Source organism: Phyllostomus hastatus, unplaced genomic scaffold (genome assembly GCF_019186645.2).
Source record: "Phyllostomus hastatus isolate PE091 unplaced genomic scaffold, TTU_PhHast_1.1 phas_contig_159, whole genome shotgun sequence".
Lineage (NCBI taxonomy): Eukaryota > Metazoa > Chordata > Mammalia > Chiroptera > Phyllostomidae > Phyllostomus > Phyllostomus hastatus.
In genome coordinates this window covers 40,964,102-40,978,356 of record NW_025333640.1, presented here as the reverse complement: position 1 = coordinate 40,978,356, position 14,255 = coordinate 40,964,102, and the positions used below count along the sequence as shown (strand labels likewise).

Genomic DNA, 14,255 nt, shown 5'->3' with positions numbered 1-14,255 from the left:
GACGTGTCGTTCGAATGCACCTTCCGCTCCGACTGCACGTCACTGCAGCACGCGCGCGCGCGTGCTGATAAGCGTGGTTCCGAGGGAGGCGTTCAGTCCGTGTGTCTGTGAGTGGACATGGGGTCTGTTCCCCGTGGGGACGTTTGTTACTGGACAGGCGGGTCCGTTCACGTCCACGCGCATCCACGAGGCTCTCCGCTCGGCCCAGAGGCCCAGGGTCATGAGGGCGGGGGCAGGTTTTCCTAACAGGCTGGTCGCTGGCCACTGCAGGCAGATCAGGTGGTTTTAAACTCTCCACACTTGGGCTAGACTCTCCACCAAAGCAGGTTTTCAAGAAGGGTTTCATTCATTCGTTTTTCAAAAACAGCCGGTGCAGCAGTGTCCGTGGCCGGCCGTGGCCACCTCAGGTGGGACACCAGAGGGGCCGACGTGCTGCCCTGGAGCGTGGAGCGGTGGGCCCGCTCACGCCTCGGGCCGGGCCTGGTGCCCGGGGCCGCTGGCAGCCGCCGGCAGTGATGGGGGTGGGTCCTGACTGGAGCTGCAGGGAGCCAGAGGTTCTGCTCCGAGAGCAGAGACTCGGGCTGTCCGGCTGCCCCGGGCCGCGGTGACCACTGTCTGGGATGGCTCCTGGGTCTCTGAGCTCGGGCCTGGGGTCGGACCCATGTCACGCACCAGAATTTCCCCCTGCGCCCGGGTGGGGACACACGGCCCCCTGCCCAGCTGCTCAGACCCACCGTGCCCGCCCTCAGGGACTCTCCGTGGGCGGGACACCAGCCCTGCCAGGACCTGGGGGGCCCCCGGTTTCTTCCAGCTCCTCCTCTGGGGGTGTCTGCCCTGCCCAGCGCCCAGCTGCCTGCCCTGAGGGGTGTCGGGCAGGTCGGACGTCCTGATCAGACCTCGTGGGGCGTGGAACGTGCTGAGTGAGTGAGTGAGCACGTGAGAGTTCCAGTGCGCGGGAGAGCCGCCTCGGGGACCGTCGCACGTTTACAGACGGTCAGCATCTCTACGGATGGTCAGCACCTGGGCTGCCGCCTGCAGTGACAGGAAGAAAGTACTCATTGCTCCGGCACCAAGCTGCATTCCGTGTCAGTGTCCTCACACCCTTGGTGTCAATGCACCCTGCCCAGTGGACACACAGTGCGGCACTGTTGCTCCTGCGTGTTCAGTGCCACCCCCTGGATGAGACACTAGGACGTGAGACGGAGGCAGAGCCGCACTGAGCAGCTCAGGAAGCGGTCGGGTGTGCTGCGGGCACGTGCGGCCAGCGTGGTGTCGGAGCACAGGCGCGGGACGGGGCGCTGGGGGGGGGCGGACGACACTGAATCGCAACGAGTGGGGAGAGTGGGCGCAGGGAACTCTGGGACGGCAGGTCCTGGGGTTATGGGGCGGTGGTGACGGGAGCTCGGGGAAGGGGAGAGGGCCACGTTGCCGAGGGAAATGTCTATGACAGTACCCTCGGGTCTCCAGTGACCAGTGTCCAGCACAAGCACCCCGGCTCCTCGGCGACGTCCCAGGGGCCTGCCCCGTCCCTGCGCTGGCGGCTGGGGTCAGGCTTCTTGTCCCCAGACCGTCAGGCATACAGGAAAGGCCCTTCTGGCTGCCCAGGAGACCGCAGACGGGTCCTGTGTCTGGCGTCTCCACGCGTCTGAAGGGAGAGAGACCAGAATGTGTTCGTGGGGAGGGGGCCAGCGGCATCCGCAGTTTTCCATCTGTTTCCCGAACTCGGTACAGAAAAGCAGGTGCCCGGGACACGGACCGGCGCTCAGGGTCACGGGGGTCGGGAGAGGGGTCGAGAGAGGCGATTGTCCCGGTGAAAGGCGAGTGCAGACGCCACATCACAGTGTTGTCTGTGGCAGAGAAGGAGGCTGCTGCGGGCACGGCGGTGACGGCGGTGACGGGAAACGGACAACCCGGCATCTCTCCCCGCAGTGTCCCAGGGTGTCCAGCCTTGTGGCGTCTCTGGGCCACACAATAAATACACTACAACGTGGAATCACAAAAATGTCTCGTAAGTTTTTAAGTAACTTTGCGACTCTGCAGTGGGCCACATTCACAGCCGTCCTGGGCCGAGTGCGGCCCGTGGGCCAGGTGCCGTTTACACAGTTTGAGCCCAGCCCTGCATATGCTCCAATGACCGCGTGTTTCTGCCCACAGGTTTTGGCTTTGCTTCCGCCGCCCTTACTCTGTCTGTTCTCATTCATCTGCCTTCCCCCGCCACGAGCTCATGTCCCAGACTCGAGGCCCAGGTCCCAGAACCAGATCAGCTGCAGCTTTGAAAGCTTCCTAAGCACGTGCAGCGGAAATACAGACACTCGGAGCTCTGGACGGCAGAGGGACCTGGTGCGGTGACCGGGGGCAGCCCTTTGGGCAGGAAATGCCGCCCAGCGGTGACCGGGGACCAGCGAGGCAGCCGTCACTGTCCCTCAGGCTCAGCGACCTTTTCTGCCGGAAGGGAAGGACACAGTGAGGCCGCAAAGTGCTGAAATGAGGACAAGTTGCAGGCAGACCCGGGGGAGACTCTGCGCGTGTCTGCTAACGCCTTTTACTCGGGTCCCGGCTCAGTGGCCCGTGATGTCCTCAAGCCTGGCCACAAGCGGCACGCCTCCGGGACGGGGGCAAACGAAACTGCCTTACTCCTGCACCCTGACTCACTCCTGGAGAGAAAGGGAGGGCAGGGGGCGGGGGAAGCCGCAGCCTTGCACCGTCTTCCGCCGGAGGCAGATGCTGATTCGGCTCCTCACAGACCCAGGGTCCCCCGTCGGGTGCTGGCATTTTGAGTCACATGCGGCTCCATCTCGAGCCCAGGGCCGCCTTCCAGCAAGGGCAGGGATGGGCTTCAGCCGGTGGCCACGTGGCCAGCCTGTGGGAGGGCCTGAGGCTGGTTCCTGCCTCTGCAGCCAGTTGCAGTTCAAAGGTCACCCGAGGGGTCTCAGCCGCACCCTCAGGGGCCGCTGCTCCTGTGAGCACAGCTCAGGTGCTTCTGACCGAGAGCCAACACTCCGTCTCCCCGAATCATGGAAACTGTTGTCCTCTGAAAAAAAGTACAAACTTCTGTGTGCAAATAATCATTCAATAAATACTCATTAAATTAAAAGTCATTAAGTAAAAAATGATCACTGAGTAAAATTATAAAAATAATAACAAAGAAACTGTGTCACTTATTTCACACCTTAGAGGAGGGAGCTGAGTTGCCTCCAGGGGGCACCAGGTGTCAACTAATAATTAACACCAATTCAATTAGTTAATGAGTCAATTCCATTAATGCTGGAGGTTACAGCCAGAACCGAGGCCGGGGCTGAGCGGCAGGCTGCAGCTGCCCTGCTGGGCACCCCGTGAGCAGGCGGGGTTCCTCGGGGAAGACAGATGCCAGGGACAGGGCAGCTGCAGGGAGAGGGGACCCGGTGTGGGATGGGCTCCCTCCGTGAAAGAAGCCACAGGCGGAGTCTCCGGGGCTGCGTGGGGCTGGGGGGACAGGACCCTGGGCCCGTCACCCATTCAGGGGTTCACCCCGAGTCCGGCCGACTGAGCGGCACAGGGCACACCCCTCGTTCCGTTTCAGGAGGTCGGATTCGTGACCTTAAGGCCCCTCCCGTTCCTGGGTGAAGCTTTCGATCTGTGCGGATCACGTTTCTCTGGAGTTGCCAGAGCCGTGACCTTCTCTCCTCTTCCTCCTCACTCATCACCTCCAGCCAGAGCCGGGCTTGTCCTCACCCGGGCTCTCACTTCCAGAATGTTCTGCCCTGCTCCCGGGCAGACCTGCCTCCTTAGCACCCACCTGCTCCTGTAGCGGCCCTTTCTTCTCTGCTTTGACCGGGAGGTGTTTGTGTGAATGTGACGGTGTCGAGGCCGTGGCAGCGCATGTGGTGAGTGGGGGTGGGGGTGGGGGTGAGGCTGGGGGGCTTCCTGCCCGGGCGGAGGGTCAGAGCAAATGCCTTCCGACATCCAGTCGGGGTCTGGCGTTGAAGTCGGGGCTGCTGCCAAATGCGTGAGCCTCTGGTGCCCTCTGGTGGTGAAGGAGGGGTTTGCGCCTCCCCCTTTTAGGCCCTGTGGTTGGGATGCTGACCTTGGACACAATCTCGTCTAGAGCTGAGATTAGGACAAAATGGAGAAATTCTTCAGAAAAATACTTTAAAACTGGCTGAGAACAAAAGGGAAGGCAAAGGAGAGGCAACTTGCACTGTGAGGAGTGTGTGTGGAGAAGGAAACAGACAGCAGTGTGCTCCCCAGTGGGTGGGTGGGTGTGTCGCTCCTGCAGGGTGGGGGGGGGGGGCTGCTCCAGGTCTGGCCCGCGGTCCCGGACGTGGGCTCGGAGGCTGCGAGGGGCACCGCGGGGGCCGGTGGGCACGTCTGCCGCCCTCCACAGCCCACCTTGGTCGTCTCGTCACCACCGCATCTTGGGGACCAGGGACTAAGTTCTAATGAGTGGCAGACCATTTTCTTGGTCTAGGTTTCCATGTTACATGTCCACGTTTAAGCAGAACAACCTGCCCAGTAGTGAGGTCTCTGTGTTTCACTGAGCTCGGTCGTGCTTCCGTGGAAGTTGTTGCCGCCACAGCTGGACTGCTGAGCACTCACTCGGGGCCGGCTGCGTGAGCACCGTCAGTCACACTTCGTTCCCGACGTCCCGTTCCCGGCTTGCCCGCGGTGACACTGAGGCTCAAGAGACGGAGGGACCGGCGCAGCCTCCCAAAGCCGGCCGGCGGCAGAGCCGGGCTTCCGGCCCCATCTGGCTCCCGAGTCCCCGTTCTTCACAAAGAGCCTGTGCTCTGCAGAACCGCGCTGGCTTTGCAGAGGGGTGCGCTGCTTCTTGTAAAACTTCCAGACGGTGGGTTTATCGCCAACACCCTCACGTCTGTGGTGGGTGGACGACGTGGAGATGCACTTCTTTAATCAGCGTGGAGAGGACAGTCCGGTTTCCTGGGGCAGCGTGAGTGTCCCCTCCTTGCCCCGGGGCGGGAGCTGTGGGCGCATCGGCACTGCCACCTGTGTGGTTAACGATGCCGTGTCTCTGGTGAGACGGTTCACTCACGGGTGCTGTGATTCCTGTCAGTGACTCGGCAGAATTGATACAGAGGGTTGTTTCCCCGTTTCCTTACTTGGTCTCTCGGACTGGGGTGGCCCTGTCCCTGGTCTGCACAGTGACTCTCTACTCACACGACTGGACTCGAGCCGCTGTGTCTGTGCTTGTCATCCAAGCCGCAGCTGTCAGAGGTCCCCGCTGCGGGCATGGAATGTTCTCTGTCCCCCAGTGCACTGGGGTCACAGTAGGTCATAGTGACTTACAACCGACTACTCCCCTTTCTGTCTTTGGGGTTTTCAAGTTCAAAGAGAACCTGGTATGTGCCTGCCCATTCTGGAATCTGAGGAAATGTAACTCGAGTGTGCAAATACCCCCTTTTCTAGCGGTCGGGGCGTTCGGGCCGTCAGTGAGCGAGCAGAAGCCCCCTCGGACGACACGGAAACAGATCAAAGCAGGTAAACCGAGGCTGAGCAGACGCACCTCGGGGCCTCCCCCAGCAGTTGCTAACACACCCGCACACCAAACTGCCAGTCACAGCTGCACTAGCAAAACGTTCAGGCTCAGTCTGCGCATCTGAACTGTTTCCACATATTATTCTCCTGCTTCAGTTGAAAACATGTTTGTTTAAGGAATGATTGTTAACTTTAAACAAAAAGGGCTTAAAATGTCTGCAATGTGATCAGTTCTCTTTAAAAACTTGTATTCTTTTAATTAAAAGAGGCCATTTCCGTTCAGGAGGCAGAACATCTGATTTCAGTTCTCTGCTCTTCACATTTTTCTCTTTAAAGGAAACAAACAAACCTCAGCTCTTCATGATTCTTGGGACAAGTCTGTCACCTAGAACTTCTCGGTTTTCTCTGCCCGGTAACAGGGGATTCGGGTAGGTCACCAGGAGCAGGGGGATTACTCCGTGACATTCTCAATTGCCGGAGTCTGTGTGATTTAGAGACCCGAGTGTAGCGGGTTCAGTTTTAATCTGTTTCATGAGAAAGTGACACCGTATATCATGTGAAAAATATGCTTTCTCAGTTGGAACACAAAGCATGAAAATGCTCCTTTGAAGCTTTCAATCCATTTCCTGGGGTGAAGACGAAACCCCGTCTTTGCGTGTGTGTCTCGCGGCCCGGCCTTCCCGCACGCTCCACCGGGGGTGAGCCGCCTCTGAGGCCCCTGGCTGTCGCCTCAGTGCTCACCTGTGATGCCGACAGACCCTCTGTGTTCTGTACGAAAGTCAAACTCAGCTCTGCTCAGGACACACCGAGCATACGCTCATTTCCAAGTCAAATAGTCTATGTTTTCTTTTTTTTTTTATATCAGCAGGACTCATCCAGAGCTGGCGGCCCAGGCACGTGCTGGAGAAGCCTCCACGGCCGCTGCAGCTCCGGGTCCCGGAGACTCGTGCAAACACACATCGCAGGTTAGGGCCTCACGTGGGGAGCGGGGCTGACGGGAGCACCCGTCGGCATCTTCCGCGGGCACAGACGGGCGCAGCTTCTGCGGCTTCCCCGCCCCAGTGCGACCACTGGAGGCAGAGCAGAGAGTCTGGGGCGGGGCCGTCCCCTCCGCCAGCCAGCGCCCCTCCCGCTGTGGTCGGTAAATTTTCCCTCTCCCCGTCGGTCCCCCGAGAGGGAGGAGCCGGTTTTGGAATTGAGCTGATGACGATGAATAGTCATCATTGGAAGCTGTTTTCACAAAGGATTGTAAGCAGTTTGCTTTTAAAGAAGAAGTGAGGTTTGAAAGAGGGTGGCAGGCTGAAAATTAAAAATAAAGTGGTTGTAAAATGGAAATTTGTATATTATTTTTTATTATTTTAGAAAACATTTTATTTTTTAAGATTTTATTTATTAATTTGTTTAGAGAGGGGAAGGGAGAAAGAAAGAGAGGGAAGAGAAACGTCAATGTGTGGTTGCCTCTCGTGCGCCCCCTAGTGGGGGCTGGCCTGCAACCCAGGCATGTGCCCTGACTGGGAATCAAACCTGCGACCCTTTGATTTGGTTCTCAGGCTGGCACTCAGCCCCTGAGCCACACCAGCCAGGGCAGAAATTTTTAAAGGAACTTGACAAACTGTTGCTCTGTCCCTCTGGCCTGTTGGTGGTGACACCGCACACGGGTCTGAGAGGACACAGACCACCACTCCCTCCACGGAGTCTCCAAGGTGGGACTTGTGTTTGAAGACATTTAAATCCCGCACACCGCACGACGACTCTCTCCCTTTCATTCTTTTAAACCCTTGCTTATGAGCATTAAGGAATTGATTATCTTAATCCTCCAAAGACAGCAAGCAAGGACAAAATAAACGTGAGCCCTGTAAAAAGTATGTGCTGTGTGGAAGGGAAGCGTTGAGCATTTCGACCATAAACCCTTGGAAAATACCCTAGACATATATTTGGGACATTTACTTAAATCTAGTCTTTCACCACACACAAAAAAAAGACTTTTATTACTATTCAGGAAAAATTTTAAAGGTTCAGTGACATTTTGAATTTTCAACACACGAAATTCAGCACTCCAAACCAGTTCCACCTTTTCCATCAAATCGGCTCAATAGGGAACATATGGGCATCATTCGCGTGCGTCCAACCCAGCGCTCAGGCCCGGGCATCGAGTTCTTCCCAACAAGAGCGCAGGCGCCCACGACGCGCGTGCAGGGACCCAGATGTGGCCTTGGCTCCGGAACAGTCTGGGTCAGAAGCTTGTGTTTTTCCAGCCTCTACCATCCGGAAGCCCGAGTTTGGGTCGTTCGAGTGCATCCCCCTGACGATGCACGTGGGCTCCGGAAACGGGGACAGGTTTCAATCTCGCCGCTGGAGAAGCGTTTCACCCAGAGGCGTCAGAAGTGCAGCGTCCTTCCCGGCACAGGCGCCGCCGGGTGGGGGTGGGGGGCTGCTGAGTGCGCAGCCGCGGCAGCGGGCTGGGGTGCAGACTTAATCACACACTCACCCATCCCACGTGCGCGAACTGCTCCGCAGGTGGATCCGCTTTCTCGCGGCGCCCTGACCCTCGGGCGAACTGCCCTCCGCCGCTGCAGGCACGGCCGGCCGCCGCAGAGGGCGCTGCTCCGGGAACCGGTTCGGGCCGGGCGCTCCGCGTCCTGGCGTCTGCGCGCCCACAGACAGAAGCCTTGTTTCTGATGAGCGCGCACTGCTCCGCCAGGGTTCACGTCGTTGCTCCGCCCCAGGCGTCCGGGCCTGCCTGTCCGTCCTGGATGAGTGGGACGGCTGCTGCGTTTGGCCCGGAGAGGCCTGACCGGCGTGAGCTCCGGGACCAGTGTCCGAGGCTGCGGTCCGGCAGGCACCGACGAACGCCGGCACAGACGCTTTGTTCCTGGGCTTTCCACAGCCACATTCTGAGACTGCATTTCTGAGAAAACTTGGAGTATACGTTTTAACAGCATAACAGTCCCCAAAGGCACAGCACCAAGGCGCAGTGTTTTCCATCTTGTAACTAACTTCTAGGCGCCTCTTTTTCTGTTGTTACTGCTTTGTTCTTTAAGAACTTTTATTTTTGCTTCACCATGGATTTGTATTGTTGGATTTTGGGGTCTATCACTGTTATAGTATTAAACGAATGCTGTATTTGCTTATGTTTCATGGCTTGAAATATTAGCCGTTGTGGTTTCAGAGTGTAAAACATTTGATGTTTGCGTGGGTGGGCGTTGTATATAGCTCGCGCTTCCCAAGTTGAGCCCGAGGGAACCAGGCCGCCTGCCGGCACAGCTGCGCCCCCTGCGTTGGCGTCTGGATCTGCACGTTCGATGTGGGCGTGGTGGGTTCACCGTGGCCCCAGCACCCCGCCGTCGCAGCAAGGCTGTTAAAAGGTGCTTTCATGTCAATATTACACTCAAGCTTTTTCAAGTTCTGCACGCTACAATAAAAAATGATATAGGGCTAAAACCTTACTTTCTATGTATAATTTTATACAAAAGGAATTAAATACACATATAGAAAAACTGAATAATTTAATGGCGTTTTAAATTATATTTTGTGTATAGTGCAATTCCATGTAAAACCTTAAGAGGATTCACATGTTTACCTACTGTCGTCCTGGCACTGTAAAGTAACTGAACAAGCACCCCGTTTCTGTGAGTGCCGTTCCCCCTGAAACGGGGCTTGTGGGCGGGCAGCATGTGGGCTGGAGAACCCTTGGCACTAACTTCAGGGGAGATGGGCAGGCCTTCGGACCATCCGGCTCCTGGGGGGCTGCTGACCTCCAACCAAAATTGTCTGACCAGACTGGGGTGGCTCGTGGGGAGATCCCTCAGCAGAGGGCTCCCACGCCGCCAGCCTCCCACCTGGGACCCTTCGCTCTGCTTCCCCACTCCGTCCTTGTTGGAGCCTCTGCTGTGGGGAGACGCCGCCATGCCCTCTGGGGTGAGCGAGCCCCTCCTCCCGGGCGTCCGGCCTGGGAACAAACCGCCCTCCCTTTCCACCGGCACCTGCCCCAGGGTTTGGTTTGCGCGGCGGCTGCGGCCAGCCTGGGTTCCGCCGCACACTCACTTCCGGGGCTCTGCCCTCATTGGTTTGAGCAAAAATACTTCACCAACTGCCAAACTAACCTTCTTGTTTCTTTGGAAAAATATTTAAACATATGAAAATGGAGAACTGGATTTTTAGCAACTTTTCATTTGTATTTTTCACTTGTTTCACTTACATTGAAATCCCTTCAAATTATCAGTTGCTAAATTATGATGTAATGAGTCATGTATGGGAAATAAATGTCACCTCCCCCAACTAAATGAATGTCATTTGCTTCATCAGGTAAGTGCTATGTTTAATCTTGTTGTGGCTTTCATTATTTTACCAATACGTTCAATGATTTCAGTTCTTTTCCCTTCCTTATCTCAATTGATACAAAGACCCCTGCGGCAGAACTAGCCTCTGGGACAATTAGTCAGCGTCAGTGTGCCTGATGGTAGGTCCAGGCCACCCTTCCAACTCCTCCTGGTGTCCTCGGCAATGGTGGGAAAAGCAGCCCCTTCCAGAACGTGCCAGCTGAGCACAGGCAGCCTGGCCTCCACACATGGCCTCTTCTTCTCCTGTCCCCTTGGCCTCTCAGATGCCGCCTACAGCCCTGTCCCCCCCCTCCCCCACCATAACCCGGGGCTGCGTCTCCTGGAGCTTCTGGAGCCAGGGACCCACTGGCCAGGTGGCCGAAGGCCCTGCTCTGCTGTGGCCCCAGGGAGTGGCTTGCTTCTGTGCGGCCCTGTTCTCCTGAGCCAGTTGCCTATAGGCTTTGGGAGACCAGCCCGGGTGCGATCTGTCCCACACCCCCATGGCCCCCATTTTCCCGGGCACACACAGGGTATCTGTCACTGCTTTGCTTTTGGGGGCTTTCCCGCCGATCCCTGGCTTCCAGAGACTTGGGGTGGATCTCTCCATCTCCGCCTTTAAAATCAGCGTAAACGTGGCCAGGAGACAAGGCACTGAGCACCCTCGCTGGGACGGTGGCTGGGGCTGCGGGACACTTGTGAAACCTGCCTCTGCGGCTCTGAGCTTTGAAACGGCCCAGCGACCCTGGACCCAGCACGGTCGGGTTCCTTGGGCTCCGGCTGTGAAACGTTCCTCGAAGAAGCTGAACCACAAAGGCAACCAGGAAGGAGAGGTGAGGTGGCGAGTGAGTGTCACATGGTGAGGAATAAGGTGCTACAAACAAGATGGAGGTATTTATTCTCAGCTTTTGGGAGGGAGAGAGCTCGAAAGAGATGCCCACGCTGCACTCCGGGGAGAAGTAAGTTTCAGTTCTGCAAACTCTGCCAGGGGCCGGCCCAGCTGCGTGCTTCCGAGCCCGTGTCCCTGTAGCGTGCATGCGCGCACACACACGTGTGCATTTATCTGTGTGCAGCTGTGTCTTCTGTACATAGAATACTACACACGGGACATATAACACATAGATAACTCGTGTGTTCTCCTGATGACTGGACTTGGGAATGACAATCGCTCTTCCCGAGAAGTCTGGGGCAGACACGAGTCGCATGCATCTTCCTGAGTCTGCAGGTGAGACCGACTTGTTGAGCTGCGTCACGGAGTAAAAGGACACAGTAACTATGGGGACAAAACTTTCTCCACGGACAGCCACTTAGCTGTCGTTCCCCGTCACACGGTGCATCCCCGCTTTCCTTTTCCCGTCAGTGTCCTCCTCTGCAGAGCGGGAAGGGGACAGGTCTGGGGCTTTAGACTGAATTGTCCACGCAGCCTGTCCTCAAACACCGAGACTTGGGGTAGTGCCTACACCCCCAGCAACTCTCGTGATCGCCCCATTTGTCACCCAGTTTTCTGAGCCCGGAGGCTCTCGCGAGACTCCCGCCGGAAGTGGGTGGCTGCGGGCCGCAGCGAGGCACCTGACCGGAAGGCGAGCGGTGCTGCGGGGCTGTTGCAGCCCTGAGCTCCCCCCGCTCCCCTGCCAGACGCAGCTCGGCCCGCGTGGCCTCGCTTTCGGCTCCCCCCAGCGGCGCACGCCCGCCTCGCCCAGCCCGCGGAGGCCCCGCCCCACCAGCCGCCCCTCCGTCTGCGCTGCGGTTCGGCCGCGCCCCGAGGCCCCGCGCCCCCAGGCCCCCGCGCCCCAGCCTGCGAGGACTCCGCGGGCGGCCCACGCGAGCACAGCCATGAAGAAGAAGGTGCTGCTGATGGGGAAGAGTGGGTCGGGGAAGACCAGCATGCGGTCGGTCATCTTCGAGAACCGCATGGCTCGCGACACCTGGCGCCTGGGCGCCACCGTGGACGTGGAGCACTCGCACGTGCGGTTTCCGGGTGGCCTGGTGCTGAACCTGTGGGACTGCGGCGGGTGGCACGCCTTGCCGGAGAGGTGCTCCGCCGGCCGGCGCGGCGGCTTCTTCCGGGACGTGGCGGCGCTGGTGTACGTGTTCGACGTGGGGAGCCGCGACCTGGAGGAGGACGCGCACCTCTACCAGTCGTGCCTGGAGGCCATCCTGCAGAGCTCCCCCGCGGCCGGCATCTTCTGCCTGTTGCACAAGATGGACCTGGTGCAGGAGGACCAGCGCGACCTGGTTTTCGCCGAGCGCGAGGAGGACCTGCGGCGCTTTGTCTCGCCCGCTGGAGTGCGCGTGCTTCCGCACGTCCATCTGGGACGAAACCCTCTACCGAGCCTGGTCCAGTGTGGTCTGCCGGCTGCTTCCCAACGCCCGGCAGCTGGAGGCGAGCCTGAGCGGTTTTGCCCGCATCATCGAGGCCGAGGAGGTGCTGCTGTTCGAGAGCGCCACGTTCCTGGCCATCGCCCACTACCAGCGCGGAGAGCGGCGCGAGGCCAGCGGGGCGGAGATCAGCAACATCATGAGGCATTTCAGGCTGAGCTGCCAGAAGCTGGCCGCTGCTTTCCAGAGCATGGAAGTGAGGAACTCCCACTTCGCCGCTTTCCTCCGCGCCTTCACGTCCAACACCTGCGTGATGGTGGTGATGTCGGACCCGTCCATCCCGTCGGCGGTGACGCTGATCAACATCCGCAATGCCGGGAGGCACTTCGAGAAGCTGGATAGGCCGGAGCTTCCCGAGCGCAGCCTCCTTGCGCGCTGAGATCGCTGGATGCTTTTGGAACACGCTGGACAGCCTTTTCCACGCCCCGCCCCCATGCTTTTGGTGTTCACTACTGTCACGTGCTTACGAGTGGGCTTTGGTGGGTGTGCTGCTCACTGCCTCCCCCACTCCTCCACCCCCGCCCCGGGTTCCCTGTCTCTGAAACCGTGGACGCCGTTTACTTGGCTCTCCAGGAAGCTTGGAGCCGCCTTCCTGAGAAGCTGGTGTGTGCGCGCACGTGCGCGTCCTCGTTACCTGGTCGTGACCGACGCACACCAGCGCCCGCGCCCGCCGTCCAGTGTCCCTTAAGGACTGCAGAGAGGGAGCCTTGCTGTCTTGTCAGCGCGGCATTAAGGTGCATTTATAAATTCTTGGCTTCAATCATGAATAAACATTTGCTGTTAAAAAGTATTTGTCTAATATTTAATAATAGAAAACTATCTGATAATAGGAAGTATTAAAAAGGAAATTTAGTTTTGTGCCTTCATTTGTGACAGATTCTTGAAACAAATAATTTTCCAGGTCCTACTCTTGGTCCTGCCCCCTCTGTGTCTCCCTGGTCCCCCCCCAGCCCCTGTGGGAACATCCTCGGTCGCTCCATGAGCTCCTCCCGTGTCTCAGTGTTGTTTCCCCTGGTTTTTCATCAAAGACCCGACACGGTGTCCCCGAGGGCCGCAGGCACGGACAGCAGCCCGGACGGCGGAGGCCGTCACGTGGAGCCTGCGCCGTCGTTTGGGGAGGCAGGCCGAGGACGAAAGAGCTCACCTACCTGGCAGCACCTGCGTGGGGCACGGGCGGGTCCCAGAGGGGGCAGAGGGAACAGGTGGCTCCTTGGGGGACGCGAGGGGCTGCTGGGGACCATGAGCCAGGAGGAGGGGTGGAGAGAGCGAGCGCCGGGCGGCCCTGGGGGACACGCGCAGAGGCTGCCAGGGCTGGGGCTCTCGGACGGGCTGCAGTGTGACCGGTGCGCAGGCGCAGGCAACGTGTGGGCGACGCAGGTTTGTGCGACAAAGACCGGGGTCGTGGGTTCCGACTGCGCACGTGAACTCGCCCTTGTGAATGGGGAACCTGTTTTCCCAGAAAGGGCAACGGCCCCGGTGGCTCTAATGTCAGCCTGGCTCCCCCTCCCAGCGTGACCCAGAGAAAGTCCCAGCCCTGGGTGTGGCCTGTTGGGCACAAAACTAAGCAAAGCAACCAACTTATCTGGCTTGGCTACGATGCACCCTGCTGATCTGGACCTGCTGAGCCCCATGGGCACGGATCCCATGCCACCTTGGTTGGGGGGGGCACCTTCACAGAGCACGTCGGGGTTTCACATTGTCCTGGGGGTCTGGGGACATTTGGTGGGTTTGGAGGTGTGTTTCACCTTGGAAAGGCCATCCCTCAGGAGTCTGGAGTGCGGCTCAGACGTGAGCGCTCCCGCCCAGAGCTGGTGGCAGAACCCCACAGGCAGACCGTGAGGCTGCAGGTGACAGGGGACCTGAGGTCAGGACTTCCGGTAGGATGGGGAGGCTCTCACATGCCCCGCCCCCCCCCCCCCCAGTTCCTGCCTACTCTGCTCCTGTGGGGGAGGGCGCCTGGCCAGTAATTGTCCCTGGGCAGTGGGCTGGGGACAGTCCCCGCTTCTCCCTGTGTAGCGGCCCAGCTCCCATCACATGCTCCGTGGGGACCGGGACCCCCCCCCCCGTAGTCCTGGTGCTGTTTCCCAG

General features: G+C 58.8%; 1 protein-coding gene across 1 annotated transcript; it reads left to right on the top strand.

The window, feature by feature from the left end:
• The first annotated feature begins 11,615 nt into the window (after window positions 1-11,615).
• Window positions 11,616-12,546, top strand: LOC123814082 (ras-related GTP-binding protein A-like). Its single transcript, XM_045831654.1, is given in 2 exon segments — window positions 11,616-12,056; window positions 12,058-12,546. Coding segments are annotated over 2 exon segments (924 nt in total). The 5' UTR covers window positions 11,616-11,621.
• The last annotated feature ends 1,709 nt before the right edge of the window (window positions 12,547-14,255 follow it).